Source organism: Malaclemys terrapin, chromosome 9, assembly GCF_027887155.1.
Source record: "Malaclemys terrapin pileata isolate rMalTer1 chromosome 9, rMalTer1.hap1, whole genome shotgun sequence".
In the NCBI taxonomy this organism is placed as follows: Eukaryota; Metazoa; Chordata; order Testudines; family Emydidae; genus Malaclemys; species Malaclemys terrapin.
The window spans coordinates 100,523,292-100,539,952 of record NC_071513.1 but is presented as its reverse complement, the minus strand read 5'-3'; the positions used below and the strand labels follow the sequence as shown (position 1 = coordinate 100,539,952).

The following is a 16,661-nucleotide window of genomic DNA, read 5'->3' as shown; positions in this document are numbered from 1 at the left end:
AAATGGCTCTGTCCCGTTCCCTCCGCTTCCCACCTGGGCCTGGCTGTCAGAGAGAGGAGCCGAGCAAGCTGGAAACTTCTGGGGGGTAGTGTGAGAAGGACAGAGCCCTCCTCCCCCCAGCAGGCCAAGCAGAGCAAGCTTCGGAGAGACCTGCTGAGCTGTGGTGAAGAGCCAGGAGCTGAAGGGGGTGCGTCGGGCCTCCATGGCATTTCACACAGCGCCTGGCCATGGACTCCTTGTGGGGCCATGGGTCAGTTTACTCTGAGCCCTGCAAGGGCAGCTTGGTGTTCACAGCAATCTGAGGGGGGTATATGACCCAGCATGCACCCTGCATGTTGCCTCTGGTGTGAGATATATTGAAAATCTGATAGGCAGAAAGGGATGTAAGCACATACAGTATACCTGGCAATACTGTATAGTATTCAGTGGTGCATCATTGTCTTGAGTTCAGACTCGCAAACCTGGCAAATGTGAATCCTGTATCCTTTCCAACCTGGTGAAACACAGGGAAACTTGAGATGTAAGAGCAGCTCTGAACACACAGAACAGCAAATCTCAGGAAATTGTTGCTGCTTGTTGAAAAATATCAACTGTTCACCTGTTAGGTACCTTTTCAGCAAGCAGAAACCAGATTGGATGGAGGGTGATGACTGAGGAAATGGGTAGTTGGTATGGAATTTTTAAGAGACAAAGGCTGTCTTTTTTTCCGATTCACTGTTTTTTCTGGTGCTTAGGGGAATATTTATCTGTCAGATAGTTAGAAAGAAAACTGCATTCCAGACAGCAGATGGTTCATGGATTAGTCCAGTTTTCATACAAGTTCTTGGAATCCAAGCCTCTTATAGAAATGTTGTATTCTGATTCACTAATGTAAGGCCATGACCCTTGATAGTCTAATGACAAAACATAAACTTAAATTCCAGATTCAGTCAACTATGAAAAATGAATACAATGATTTCTATAGCTTTGTTCGTTAAAGCTGAAGAATTAGCAATGGTTCATTATTATGTTCCATTACAAATAAATTAACTTTTCTTATTCGCCTTTAAATTTTTTGTCTGATTTGTTTGCATTTGTGCAACTTAATGCCTTGTGTTCCATGCACAGTCAGTATGCCTATTTTGGGGTAACTATTTTAGAATTGAAATAAAATATTATATATGACTAAATAATAATAAAATATTATAAATGAAATGTCCCAATTTGAGGTGTCATTAGAGGAGGTTTTAGAACAAATTGATAAGCTAAACAGTAATAGGTCTCCAAGACCTGATGGTATTCACCCAAGAGTTCTGAAGGAACTCAAATGTGAAATTGCAGGACTACTAACTGTAGTCTGTAACCTATCATTTAAATCAGCTTCTGTATCAAATGACTGGAGAATAGCTCATGTGATGCCAATTTTTAAAAAGGGCCCCAGAGGTGATCCTGGCAACTACAGGCCAGTAAGCCTCACTTCAGTACCGGGCAAATTGGTTAAAACTATCGTAAAGAACAAAATTGTCAGACACATAGATGAACATAATTTGTTGGGAAATAGTCAACCTGTTTTTTGTAAAGGGAAATCATGCCTCACCAATCTATTAGAATTCTTGGAGAGGGTGAACAAGCATGTGGACAAGGGGGATCCAGTGGATATAGTGTACTTAGATTTTCAGAAAGCCTTTGACAAGGTCCCTCACCAAAGGCTCTTAAGCAAAATAAGCAGTCATGGGATAAGAGGGAAGGTTCTCTCATGGATTGGTAACTGATTAAAAGATAGGAAACAAAGGGTAGGAATAAATGGTCAGTTTTCAGAATGGAGAGAGGTAAATAGTGGTGTCCCCCAGGGATCTGTACTGGGCCTAGACATATTTAACATATTCATAAACGATCTGGAAAAAGGGGTAAACAGTGAGGTGGCAAAATTTGCAGATGATACAGAACCACTCAAGATAGTTAAGCCCTAGGCAGACTGCGAAGAGCTACAAAAGGATCTCACAAAACTGGGTGACTGGGCAACAAAATGGCCGATGAAATTCCAGGTTGATAAATGCAAAGTAATGCACATTGGAAAACATAATCCTAACTCTCTCTCTCTCTCTCTATATGTATATATATATATATACATATACATACAATGATGGGGTCTAAATTAGCTGTTATCACTCAAGAAAGAGATCTTGGAGTCATTGTGGATAGTTCTCTGAAATCATCCACTCAATGTGCAGCGGCAGTCAAAAAAGTGAACAGAATGTTGAGAATCATCAAGAAAGGGATAGATAATAAGACAGAAAATATCATATTACCTCTATGTAAATCTATGATACGCCCACACCTTGAATACTGCGTGCAGATGTGGTCGCCCCATCTCAAAAAAGATATATTGGAATTGGAAAAGATTCAGAGAAGGGCAACAAAAATGATTAGGGGTATAGAACGGCTTCCGTATGAGGAGAGGTTAATAAGACTGGGACTTTTCAGCTTGGAGAGGAGGCGACTAATGGGGGATATGATAGAGGTCTATAAAATCATGAGTGGTATAGAGAAAGTAAATAAGGAAGTGTTATTTACTCCTTCTCATAACACAAGAACAAGGGGCCACCAAATGAAATTAACAGGTAGCAGGTTTAAAACAAACACAAGAAAGTATTTTTTTCATGCAACGCACTGTCAGCCTCTGGAACTCCTTGCCAGAGGGTGTTATGAAGGCCAATACTATAACGGGGTTCAAAAGAGAGCTCGATAGATTCGTGGAAGGTAGGTCCATCAATGGCTATTAGCCAGGATGGGCAGGGATGGTGTCCTTAGCCTCTGTTTGCCAGAAGCTGGGAATGGGTGACAGGGGATGGATCACTTGATGATAACCTGTCTGTTCATTCCCTTTGGGGCACCTGCCATTGGCCACTGTCAGAGGACAGGATACTGGGCTAGATGGACCTTTGGTCTGACCCAGTATGGCCGTTCTTATGTTCAGGGTTATTGTTGAGTTGACTTGTCATTTTCTTGCATGTGTATGAGCCATTCATCAAGCAGGCTGGCTTTCATAATGTTAGAGGCACAACTTTTCACTGCAGTGCTGGCTGTGTTGCTTGCTGCTGGAAGTTGCTATACCTCCCGCTGTAATTTTTTCTTTTTTCTTTTCAAGGATTCTTGGATGCCAGAGTTAAAGACAAGGTTGGAAAAGTTCCTGTCTCTGACTCTCAAAGCCAGTCCTGCCCCAAGGCTTCTCACTTTATACGTATCCTTTTGAAAAACGTTTTAAAGATCATTAGATTAGACTGCACCTTTTTATAGTAATTTTATTGAAGCAGCATGCCGCTTGTTTGCGGTGTAATCACCGTAATGTTACTAAGTTGTATTACTTACCCTAGGAAATGTTGACATACCACATTCAGAAAAATTGTTTTAAAAAAAGTTATACCAAATGTTAGGACAGCAGTCTAAATATTTGGTACCTACTGACTTGCTTGTTTAACAGATCATCATTATTTCATATAATGTGGCTAGTATATCATGTCTGAGGCACAATCCCAACATGACCCCTCTCCGGGCAGCCAGTAAATCCTCACTCTTTCTCAGAAGCCCACTTGAGTGGAATTTTTTCAGAGCTTTCAGGAGTCCCAGAGATAATTATTTTACTAAACAAATTATGCTGCATGCTTTATTTTATTTAAAAAATCATCATCTTTTCTCTAACAGTGTCACTTGAGCCGCAGTGGGAGGCCTAATCTGCATAGTAACGGGTATGACAAGACTACTGGCCCTATTTTTGCTCAGCACAGCTCACTCAGGGCTAGACTGGTACCTCGCAGCCTTCTGTTGCGTAGCCCCAGGAGCAAAACAGGGACCAAATTATGACTCTACAAGTCCTAGTTTCAGTGGATATGAGTTGCATCATAGTACAGCTTCCTTTCCCTCAACACACCAATGTGGCTCCACTGGTCCTTGTAGCGAGGGGATGGAGCTAATGAACCTTCTGTTCTGGTGATGCCCCTTCACTCTCTGCCTGCTTGGCTGGATGGGAAGCTGTGATCAGTGGTGGCTGCTCTCCTTCCCACGTTATGACTCTTCATGTGGCAAGCCCACACAGAGGAGTAAGTGGGCATCCTCTGCTTCCTTCTTCCTCTGCATGGGTGTATAGGCTGACTTATGACTGAGTCCGATGAGTTTCTTTGGTAGGAAACATTTCTTTCTATAAACCAGTTGCACAACTTATATCATCAATTAATATTTGATACAGTTTTTGTTTCATAACAGCAGTTTCAAGCCCTTTCCTGGTGTCTGCACGCTAAGATTAGGGTTATCAAAGCTCATACGTCAGAGCATAAAATGAAGGCTGCAGGAATAAGAAAAGAGGCTCTCACATGTTTCTGTGCAACATTACACATCAGGCTAGGTGCTTTGTGGGTTTTTTCTTTTTCCCCTGAAGCATTAGGCAGTGATGTCAGAAGCAGTATGGACACTAGACTTGATAGGTTTTGCCATACTGATTCAGTCCATTGGTCTATGTCCCTATCCTAAATACCCCTTAAATGGAGATATGTTTTCCTGAACTGCGCTCTCTCTCTTCCAACAGAAGGAGAATGGACAATGCAGCAAAGGTAAATGATCAGATTTGCTGGGGAAGTTTTATACTACCAGCAGCTGTGACTGTGAGAGGAGGATAGGCCTAGGGTGAGAGGAATGCTAATGAAATTGGGCAAAAAATGCCTTAAAATTAAGGCCCCCAAACCTACAACTTCTTATAGGTGAGACTGCATTGAAGTCAGTGGGACTTTCCCTAGGCAGTCTGCCAGAGGGCCTAATGGCAGAGTTTGCATTTCCAGCTTGTTTTTAGTAACGTTTTTACTTAAAAACAGGACATATGGAGGATTTGGTAAAAGGTGCATATTTAAGCAAATGTTGCTATCCTGATTAGATACAACTTTCCTAGAATTCCTCTCCAGTATGTGTTGATAGCTGCATAGACACAGATCCTCTGCTCTCAAATCGTAGTCAATTATTCTGGAAGTTGCAGGAGTTTGCAGAGAAACAATACGTTTTATGGTCTTCAATTTCCATTCAAAAAGAAGAACAGGAGTACTTGTGGCACCTTAGAGACTAACAAATTTATTAGAGCATAAGCTTTCGTGGACTACAGCCCACTTCTTCGGATGCATCCACGAAAGCTTATGCTCTAATAAATTTGTTAGTCTCTAAGGTGCCACAAGTACTCCTGTTCTTCTTTTTGCGGATACAGACTAACACGGCTGTTACTCTGAAATTTCCATTCAGGTTTTTTCCTTTAGCTTCCTAATATTGAACCAATTGGTTTAACCCTGATAAAAATGTGTTCATTTTGGAGTAATTTTCTTGTCATATTTTGTTTATAAATGTTCAAAAGCACCCGAGTGTATGGCTACCTTGCATCTGGGAGCGGGTTAACAGACTCGGTTTGCGCTAGTGTGCACAGGTTCTAGCCCACGAAAGCTTATGCCCAAATAAATTTGTTAGTCTCTAAGGTGCTACAAGGACGCCTCGTTGTTTTTACAGATAACTGTGTAGACATTGTGGCTCAGGCTGGAGTTTGGGCTCTCAAGTGCCTCTTAAAGAGGAGGTGGGCTTAAGAGTCTGAGTTCCAGCCCAGATTACAGCGTCAAAGCTATGACATGCCCGGGGTACGATCTGAACTGTTGGATGGTTGTGCCCCCTTAACTTTCCAGTCTGGTGTGCCCTATGCCCTGCTTTGCTCTGCTCACTCACCCCAGCCTCTAGCGCACAAGTCATCCCTGGACAGATACCAGAGTGCTATGCCCAGCCACTCTCGAATTACATATAGGGCAACACTCTTATAGCCCTAGTCCCAGCCTTGCACCTCAGACGTGTGCGTTTGACACTGCTCAAGACCCCCATGGTCAGAGTAAGCTCATTAGTTTGTCATGCCATCAAAGGGTACAAATATGCACCAGCCTTTATAACTTGAGTAGACTCCCCAAACTTCAACCACAAACACACTGGCTTAGGTAAAACACGGAAATAAGTTGATTAACTATCGAAAGATAGGTTTTAAGAGATTTAGAAGTTTTAGAAGTGGTATAGGCATAGAAATTCAGAATTGATTAAAAAAATAAAATAAAAATAGGGCTGTTAATTAACTGCCATTAACGTGTGCGATTAACGCACAGCACAATTAACACGTTAATTTTTTTAACGCACGTTAATTGCAGACCCTCTGGGCGGGAGGGAAGCATGAGCTGCTCTGAAGCACCTGTCTGCTCAGACACAGTAACGCAAGCTGCCACCAGAGGGCGGGAAGAAAAGAGTCTAGGGAAAGTAAACTGGTTTTCATCCCGGCGTTTTTAAAGTAAAAACAGGGGACACACACACACACACACACACACACCCCCCGGGGCTGATATCCTCCACTGATCTGCGCGCCTCCTGCAGGTGAGGCTGATATCTCTCTTCTCCCCCCCCCCCCGAGCTCCACGTCTCCCCAAGCTGAGGCTGATATCCCCCCCTCCGAGCTTGTGCCTCCCCCAGCTAAGGCTGATTCCCGTCCCCCCCCGGCTAAGGCTGATCCTGATGCGCTGCCTAGGGGTCAGCTCTGAAGCCAGCACTGCCCATCAGCAGCGAATTTCTCCACTTTCCTACTGGTGGGCAGTGCTGGCTTCAGCTGATCCCCAGGCAGCCGCCTCACTCTGCTCTGCTCTGCTCTGCCTTGCAGCCCGGACAAATGCCCAGGTTTGGCAAAGAGGTAGGGACAAGTGGGACGGAGTTAGAAAAGGGGACTGTCCTGGCCAAAGTGGGACATATCATCACCCTAGCCAGCCCAGGTCCTATTGTTCCCAGCCGGCCCCTCGCTCCCCGGACCAGCCCCCCTGCATCATGCCCCATTGCCCTTAGCCAGCTGCTCGCTCTGGGGGTACCCCATAGAGAACATGGGCCTGGCGAGCTCAGCTTCCTAGCACCAGCTTCTCCTCCCCTGCAGTATGATGAGTCCTTGAGGAAAAATCCGCCCTCCCTTGCAAACAAGGGTTCACTCAGCGGAAGGGTGCCCACCTAGCTCAGTAAAAAGAGGTGAAGCCAGTACCAGAAACCACCCTTCCAGAAGCAGCAGCAAGACACTTTCCTTACCCTCCTCCTGCACAAGTTATTGCTTGCTCCTCTGCAGTGTCACGTCCTGTCTTCCCAGGCCCTGCTCCTGCACAAATCATCGCTTACTTTCCCCCTCCCCTATCCTCCCCCAACACTGAATGCTTGTTTGTCTGAGTGGCTGAACAAGAAGTAGGACTGAGTGGACTTGTAGGCTCTAAAGTTTTACATTGTTTTATTGTTAAGTGCAGTTATTCTTTTTTACATAATTCTCCGTTTGTACGTTCAACTTTCATGATAAAGAGATTGCACTACAGTACTTCAATGCAGTGATTTGAAGTTTCTTTTTCACAGTGCAAATGTTTGTAATACAAAATAAATATAAAGTGAGCACTGTGTAATTTGAAATCAATATATTTGAAAATGTAGAAAACATCGCAAAATATTTAAATAAATGGTATTCTATTATTGTTTAACAGTGTGATTAATTGCGATTAATTTTTTTACTCACTTGACAGCCCTAAATAAAAGATCAAATCTCAGTCTAATTCCTAAACTTTATCAAACTAAGTCAAATTTGAAGTAGATGGTTTCTCTTATGCAAAAACTTACCGCAGTCTAGAACCACTCCCCCCCACTTCAAATGTTTGTCTTCCAAAAGATCTTGTTGCATCCAGTGTATGAGGGGGAGAAGAGGTGACATGGTGGTGTCATTGTCCCTTACTTATACTCTCCTCCAGGTGCTGGAAAGATCCTTGCTGTATCCTGGGGGTTAGACAGGCCTCTGGTGTACATGCTCAAGCAACGGTCTTGTGTGTGAATTGTAAATCTCTTATTTACAACTCCCCTGCTGGTGATGGTACTCTTACACTTGGCTGCGTGTTAGTCACTCCTAGAGTACTCCTGAAGAGCTAGTCTGTGGGTGTTTCCAAGATTCTCAATACGTTTGTTACTGAAACACGTAGCAAAATCTCCTGATACATACATTTTGACAGAACAATGATGCTCAACAGATTATAACTTTCCAAATGATACCTCACAAAGCATACTTTGTACAAAACATCATATAATAGCGGTGAATATGGGGGTTTGGGGTGCTGTTTTGAGAAACAGTGTGTCACAAAAGCAACCTCTACACAACTATTAATTGCACATTAGTGTAAGCTCTGCTAGCACAAGTCTGTGGACGTGGGTTGGGAGGCTCACTCCCAGGTGCAATGTAGACATACTCTAAGGGAGTGGAGCCTGTTTCCCTGAATGTCAGTGGGACTTAGGTATGTGAGTGCTTAGGTCACTTCAGAAAATGGAACTTAGGCTTCTAAATCATTTAGTTGCTTCTGAACATTTTCCCTATGTTTTCTTACGTTATGTTGGTTTATTTTACTCTGAGGATTTATTTTTTGTACTCTGCTAATTTGGTTTATTAAAACAAATGAGGTTTCTCTTCTGGTGTTGTATGTTTCAGTCATTTGCTTCATTATTTTGTGTTCTGTGTTGCATTTGATTTTATTAAGTAATAGAGGCATCGTTCTAGCTTGTACTTTTCCAAAAGTGAGACTATTGAGAGTAACTCCTTTCTGAAATACTAATTTTTTTCTCCTGACTTCGGCTATGGGTCTGCCTGTGTAGTTCTGATGTCCGTTTCAGGCCTTAATATAAAGAAAAAAGGAGAAGGAGTACTTGTGGCACCTTAGAGACTAGCAAATTTATTTGAGCATAAGCTTTCGTGGGCTAAAACCCATGCATCCAATGAAGTGGGTTTTAGCCCACGAAAGCTTATGCTCAAATAAATTTGTTAGTCTCTAAGGTGCCACAAGTACTCCTGTTCTTTTTGCTGATCCAGACTAACACGGCTACCACTCTGAGGCCTTAATATGTAGCTCTGTTTTATTTGTTAGAATTTAGGTCAGTTTAGACTTTAAAAAAGATTGTTTGGGGCCTGCCTCATCTGAAGGGAATTGGGTCTGAGGTGTGAGCTTTGTGATGTGCTTCCAAGATCTCCTGCATAAGACTCCTCGTGAGATCCACAGTACAGGCTCACTGTTGGAGACATGAGTGAATGTTTGCTTTATCAATGAAGCAGAAATGCAAACAAAATTAATAAGGAACACCTGAATGAAATGTAGCGTGGCAAAGAGTTCTGAACACAGCCTTTTGTAAATGGTGGCCAGTCATTAGTCTCTGACATGCTGAAGCACTTGGAGGTTAGGCGAGAAGGTGAAAATGCTCTGGAGGATGTACTGGAGAATTTAGAGTGTTTACTTTTCCTGATTAACCTGCCAGATGCTCTGGCTCCTCACCTGTTTGCCACAAGACTTTTTTTACCTGTATGATTTGAAAAGCTGTCTGGGTGGCGTGCTTACCTTACAACTTCCCCTGTACGTTTTTTGTTTGATTAGGTAGATCTGAAGAATTACAAGATGTAATTACAAGCTCCAGGGCTGGAGCACCCATGGAAAAATAATAGTGGGTGCTCAGCACCCGCCAGACACAGCTGTTCGGCGGCACCACTGATCAGTTAATTGGGGGTGCCGCCAAACAGCTGTTCAGTGATGCCTCCAAAGAGCCGATTGGCGGCTCAGGGAGGGTGGAGAGCAGTGAATGGGCGGGGGCCTCGGGGAGAGGGGAGAGTGGGAACAGAAAGAGGCGGAGCAAGGGTGGGGCCTTGGGGAGGGGAGCAGAGTGGGGGCAAGAAGAGTCAGAGCAAGGGCGGGGCCTTGGGGGAAGGGGCACCCCCCGGGAAAACTAAAAGTCAGCATCTATGGCCCCCAGGCTTTGCTTGTATCCTGGGTGCTTAAAGGAAAATGGAGGAAATGGAATCTTTGGAGGTCGACCAGCAGCTTTCGTTTGTATTTCCTGATGACAAAAACTGTGGCAAAGTTCACACCCATGAATCCATTTTTATAACCTCATAGCATAGATTTTTCTTGTGATGTATTGTTTTTTATTCTGTGATGTGAATACTACGTGGGGCCTTCTGAAATGGAGATTTAGTTGAAAGATGAAAAACAAAAGCAATGGAACTTGGAAGGCTACCAAGATTTGAAAGCTAGTAAACCTTTCAGCAGCTGACAATGGTTAATTGCTAAAAAAAGAAGGAGATCTATTGATAGTACAAGGCCGCACAGTGCAAAGTGTATAAAATAAAATTTCTGTAGCATCATGTGGTCTGCATGTGTGGAAAGAATTTTTAAATGCGGAGATGCTCAAATACATTCCGTGGGATGTACCGGCCTTTGGGTGTGTAGTTCTTCCTGCCAACCATAGTTGCAAGAGTTATTCTCATCACTGAAAATGTTCCCCATCAAACTTCCGAAAAGCAAATGAACAATGAGTGGATATATGTTTCATGACTAATATGTTGCAAAGTTTCCTCTGTGTGAACATCCCTCGTTGGATACATCCAATGGAAATGGTCTTAAATAGGAATCTCCATCGTTGGAGGTTAAGAACAGGGTGGACAAACACACCTGTCAGGGATGGTCTAGGTTTTTTTGGTCCTGCCTCAACACATGGGGACTGGACTTGATGGCTTCTCGATGGCCCTTCCAGCCCTACATTTTTGTGAATCCGAAGAAGTGGGCTGTAGTCCACGAAAGCTTATGCTCTAATAAATTTGTTAGTCTCTAAGGTGCCACAAGTACTCCTGTTCTTCTTTTTGCGGATACAGACTAACACGGCTGTTACTCTGAAACTTATGAATATTTTATAGTTTAGGCAATTGTGTAATTAGATTCCTTCCGTAAGTTTGCTTACCGTGTTGTCAGGAGCTGTAATTTTGTCCATTTCGAAGTTTTTCAACTACCCAGACATCTGTTGGGAAAATAACACAGCAGGGCATGGATTATCCAATAAGTTCTTGGAATGTATTGGAGACAATTTTTTATTTCAGAAGGTGGAGACAGCTACCAGGGGAGAGGCTGTTCTAGATTTGATTTTGACAAATAGGGAGGAACTTGTTAAGAATTTGAAAGTGGAAGGCAGCTTGGGTGAAAGTGATCATGAAATGATAGAGTTCATGATTGTAAGGAATGGTAGGAGGGAGAACAGCAAAATAAAGACAATGGATTTCAAGAAGACAGACTTTAGCAACTCAGGCAGTTGATAGGTAGGATCCCATGGGAAGCAAGTCTAAGGGGAAAAACAATAGAAGACAGTTGGCAGTTTTTCAAAGAGACATTATTAAGGGCACAAGAGCAAACTATTCCACTGCGTAGGAAAGATAGGAAGTATGGCAAGAGACCACCCTGGCTTAACCAGGAGATCTTCAATGATCTAAAAATCAAAAAAGAGTCCTACAAAAAGTGGAAACTAGGTCAAATTACAAAGGATGAATATGAACAAATAACACAAGTATGTAGGGACAAAATTAGAAAGGCCAAGGCATAAAACGAGATCAAACTATCTAGAGACATAAAGTGTAACAAGAAAATATTCTACAGATACATTAGAAGCACGAGAAAGACCAAGGACAGGGTAGGCTCATTACTCAATGAGGGGGAAAAAGAATAACAGAAAATGTGGAAATGGCAGAAGTACTTAATTACTTCTTTGTTTTGGTATTCACCCAGAAGGTTGGTGGTGATTGGACATCTAAGGTAGTGAATGCCAGTGAAAATGAGGTAGGATCAGAAGAGGCTAAAATAGGGAAAGAACAAGTTAAAATTACTTGGACAAATTAGATGTCTTCAAGTCACCAGGGCCTGATGAAATCATCCTAGAATACTCAAGGAACTGACTGAGGAGATATATGAGCCATTAGCAATTATCTTTGAGAAGTCATGGAAGACAGGAGAGATTCCGGAAGACTGGAAAAGGGCAAATATAGTGTCCATCTACAAAAAGGGAAATAAGGAGAACCCAGGGAATTACAGACCAGTCAGCTTAATTTCTGTACCTGGAAAGATAATGGAGCAAATAATTAATCAATTTGCAAACATCTAGAAGATAATAAGGTGATAAATAACAGTCAGCATGGATTTGTCAAAAACAAATCGTGTCAAAGCAACCTTATAGCTTTCTTTGACAGGGTAACAAGCCTTGCAGATGGGGGGAAGTGGTTGGCATGGTATATCTTGAGTTTAGTAAAGCTTTTGATAGTGTCCCGCATGACCTTCTCATAAATAAACTAGGGAAATGCAACCTAGATGGAGCGAACATAAGGTGGGTGCAAAACTAGTTGGAAAACCATTCCCAGAGAGTAGTTATCAGTGGTTCACAGTCATGCTAGAAGGGCATAATGAGTGTGGTCCTGCCAGGGCTGGCTCCAGGGTTTTGGCCGCCCCAAGCAGCCAAAACAAAAAAAACAAAAACAAAAAAAAGCCGCGATCGCGATCTGCAGCGGCAATTCGGCGGGAGGTCCTTCACTCCCAGGCGGAGTGAGGGACCGTCTGCCGAATTGCCGCCGAATACCTGGACGTGCCGCCCCTCTCCGGAGCGGCCGCCCCAAGCATCTGCTTGAGAAGCTGGTGCCTGGAGCCGGCCCTGGGTCCCGCAGGAATCAGTTCTGGGACAGTATCTTCATCAGTGATTTAGATAATGGCATACAGAGTACACTTATAAAGTTTGTGGATGATGCCAAGCTTGGAGGGGCTGCAAGTGCCTTGGAGGATAGGATTAAATTCAAAATGATCTGGACAAACTGGAGAAATGGTCTCAAGTAAATAGGATGAAATTCAATAAGGACAAATGCAAAGTACTCCTCTTAGGAAGGAACAATCACTTGCACACATACAAAATGGGAAATAATGCCTAGGAAGGAGTACCGTGGAAAGGGATCTGGGGGTCATAGTGGACCACAAGCTAAATATGAGTCAACAGTGTAACGCTTTTGCCAAAAAAAAAAAAAAAAAAAAGCGAACATCATTCTGGGATGTATTAGCAGGAGTGTTGTAAGCAAGACATGAGAAGTAATTCTTCTGCTCGACTCCACTCTGATTAGGTCTCAACTGGAGTATTTTGTCCAGTTCTGGGCACCACATTTTAGGAAGTATGTTGACAAATTGGAGAGAGTCGAGAGAAGAGTGACAAAAATGATTAAAGATCTAGAAAACATGACCTATGAGGGAAGATTGAAAAAAATGGGTTTGTTTAGTCTGGAAAAGAGAGGACTGAGAGGGGACATGATAACAATTTTCAAGTATGTGAAAGGTTGTTACAAGGAGGAGGAAGAAAAATTGTTTTTCTTAACCTCTGAGGATAGGACAAGAAGCAATGGGCTTAAATTGCAGCAAGGGAGGTTTAGGTTGGACATTAGGGAAAACTTCCTAACTGTCAGAGTGGTTAAGCACTGGAATAAATTGCCTAGGGAGGTTGTGGAATCTCCATCATTGGAGATTTTTAAGAACAGGTTAGACAAACACTTGTCAGAAATGTTCTAGATAATTAGTCCTGCCACAAGTGCAGGGGACTGGACTAGATGACCTCTTGAGGTCCCTTCCAGTTCTGTGATTCTATGATGCTTTATTTTGCCAGATATGTATTTGATCTATGATTTGCCCGAAGGTCAGCTGTTATTGGTTCTCACTGAGATTCTGGCTATCTACTCTAGAAAAAAATCCCCAAAATGGCTTGACTTGCAGTTGGATACAAAGATGCAGTCATGAATTGCAGCATTCTGCATCTGCAGGATTCATTATAAGTGATTCTCAGAAAGAGGCAATTCTTTGCGGGGAGGGCAAAGAGAACTGTAAACATGCTATAATTGTCCTTTTATTCGCAAACTACAGAAAACACAGCTTAGAAGTAAGAGAACGCAGCTTCTGTGTATGCTCCCCTTCATTTTCATCGTTATCTGTGTATATCCAAAAGTTTTTGAATTACTTTTTAAAAAAGATTACATCACAAGTTGGTGGAAATTTGACGGCTTAAGATGCTTTTTTACCAGAAAAGATTGGGCAAAAGCAGCATGTTTCAGAAACATAGTATGAGACGTGATAGGTCTTAAGCAATTTTTAGTATTTGAATTTATGCTACTACATAGTGACTTGTATGTTTTTTCATTGATAATGAAGGTTTTATGGAGCAGTTCAGTTTAACTATTGCCCTTCTGGACAGTTTAATGTAGTTTATGTTTGGTGAAACAGTTTAGTCAGAAAATAATTTACTATACAGTGATCTGATAGGTTTCAGAGTAGCAGCCGTGTTAGTCTGTATCTGCAAAAAGAACAGGAGTACTTGTGGCACCTTAGAGACTAACACATTTATTTGAGCATAAGCTTTCGTGGGCTACAGCCCACTTCATCGGATGCATGTAGTAGAAAATACAGTAGGAAGATATATATATATATATACACACAGAGAACATGGAACAATGGGTGTTCCTATACACACTATAAGGAGAGTGATCAATTAAGGTAAGCTTTTATTAGCAGGAGAGAAAAAAAAACTGTTTGTATAGTTACTTGTTCACAATTGGCCCCTAACGCCTCGAAATTTAACTGGTCTGGGACTACAAAGGATGGCTTGGGAGATACTTAGATCAGGTGTCACAGTAACTGTGTAGTGTTCTGAACTTCCTAAGAATTTGTGCTTGGGATATGCAGTGTAGGCATGTACCACCCTCCGAATGAGGATCTCAAAGCACTTTAGAAACAACAATTGACTTTCATAACACCCCTGTGAGGGAGGGTGGTATTATCCCCATTTTACAGAGTGGGAAACTGAGGCAAAGTTATTTACTCAAAATCACAGAACAAGTCTCTTATCAAGCAGGGAATAGGACCTAGTTCTTCTGACTCCTGGTCTTGTATCTTAAGCACTTGTTTGTGCTTTTTCTCATGCATTCATTTAAAGCTGCATTGTTTCATAGTGGGGGGGATTGAATGCATTGCTGCCACTCCATAAAACTTTGATGTCTGATAAAAGAAGTTTAATGTGCTGTAGTAAAGTAGATCCCTGGGAATTTTTCACCAGCTAGTTCCACAGTAAGTATTCAGTCTTGTTTTACAGATAAGGAAGATGCCATCTTCATACCATAGGAGCAAAGATGGCTGAGTGTCTAGCTACTTTAAAACATAATGTTCTAGCAAATAAAAACATCAGCAATAATTGCAGAGTTCCTCTGCTTCCCTTTATAGCAGTGGTGGGCAACCTGCGGCCCATAAGGGTAATCCTCTGACGGGCCGCGAGACAGTGTTTACATTGACCGTCCACAGGCATGGCTGCCCGCAGCTCCCATTGGCCGCAGTTCACTGTTCCCGGCGAATGGGAGCTGCGGGAAGCGGCGCAGGCCACAGGGACGTGCTGTCTGCCGTTTCCCGCAGCTCCCATTGGCCGGGAACGGCGAACTGCGGGCGGCCGTGCCTGCGGACGGTCAACGCGGCCTGCCAGCGGATTACCCTGACGAGCTGCAGGTTGCCCACCACTGATTTACAGCTTTTGTTGGCTCGTGGCCCTGTCCACTATTCCATGCAATTTCAAATTCCCACCTTCTGTTTGTATGTTTATGCTATTACTGGTAGTCAATAATGTGATACAGATTGCTGTTAGTCCTTGAGAGCAGGGATCTAGGGATTAGGCTTGAAAACTAAAACTTAAAATAACATTGTTGTTCAGTTTGTATTGGTGTTCCATTTACCCCAAAAGCAATTGGATGTGAAAGAACAAAATGTAACAGAAATGTAACCCATTAATGTGCTTTATTATTCCTTTTGTAGTAGAAGGAGTGTAAATAAAAGAAAAAGTGGAATTATTTTCAGTTGTCAGCATGGGTACAATATACAGTAGAACCTCAGAGTTAGGAACACCAGAGTTACAAACTCACTGGTCAACCACCCAGCTCCTTTGGAACCGGAAATATGCAATCAAGCATCAGCAGAGGAGCCCGCCCCCCCCCCCCCAAAAAAAAAAGCAAATACAGTACAGTGCTGTGTTAAATGTAAACTACTAAAAAAAAGAAAGGGAAAGTTTAAAAAAAGATTTGACAACGTAAGGAACCTCTTTCTGTGCTTGTTTCATTTTAATGATGTTTAAAAGCAGCATTTTTCTTCTGCATAATACCGCTATGAAACTTGACTAAGTCAATGTTTAGTTGTAAACTTTTGAAAGAACAACCATAATATTTTGTTCAGACTTGCAAACATTTCAGAGTTATGAACAGCCTCCGTCCTGAGGTGTTCATGACTCTGAGGGCTTGTCTATACTTACGCGCTGGTTCGGCGGCAGGCAATCGAACTTCTGGGTTCGATTTATCGCGTCTAATCTGGACGCGATAAATCGAACTCAGAAGTGCTCCCCGTCGACTCCGGTAATCCTGCTCGCCGCGAGGAGTACGCGGAGTCGACGGGGGAGCCTGCCTGCCGGGTGTGGACTGCGGTAAGTTCGAACTAAGGTACGTCAACTTCAGCTACGTTATTCACGTAGCTGAAGTTGCGTACCTTAGTTCGATTTGGGGGTTTAGTGTAGACCAAGCCTGAGGTTCTACTGTAATTGCAAATTCTGCTAACTGCCAAGTCTGGTAGACAGAGGAATTATCTGCCAACGTACATGGTGAAATTGCCCTCCCAGGGGTTTCTAAGGCAGAAGATGCAGGGAATTCTTGGGGAATTTGTAAAATCCCATGAATGTTGTAATGTAGAAGGATGGCTAGATATCTTGAGAGGGCT

General features: G+C 42.7%; 1 protein-coding gene across 5 annotated transcripts in view; it reads left to right on the top strand.

The window, feature by feature from the left end:
• The window catches only part of ARMC9 (armadillo repeat containing 9), a 113,729-nt gene that overhangs the window by 12,126 nt on the left and 84,942 nt on the right, over nt 1-16,661 (top strand). For all 5 annotated transcript variants that reach the window (XM_054040353.1, XM_054040356.1, XM_054040355.1 and 2 more), the window contains exons 6-7: nt 3,128-3,220; nt 4,559-4,583. In XM_054040353.1, coding sequence (XP_053896328.1) covers nt 3,128-3,220; nt 4,559-4,583 — 118 coding nt within the window. The remainder of the gene's footprint in view (nt 1-3,127; nt 3,221-4,558; nt 4,584-16,661) is intronic.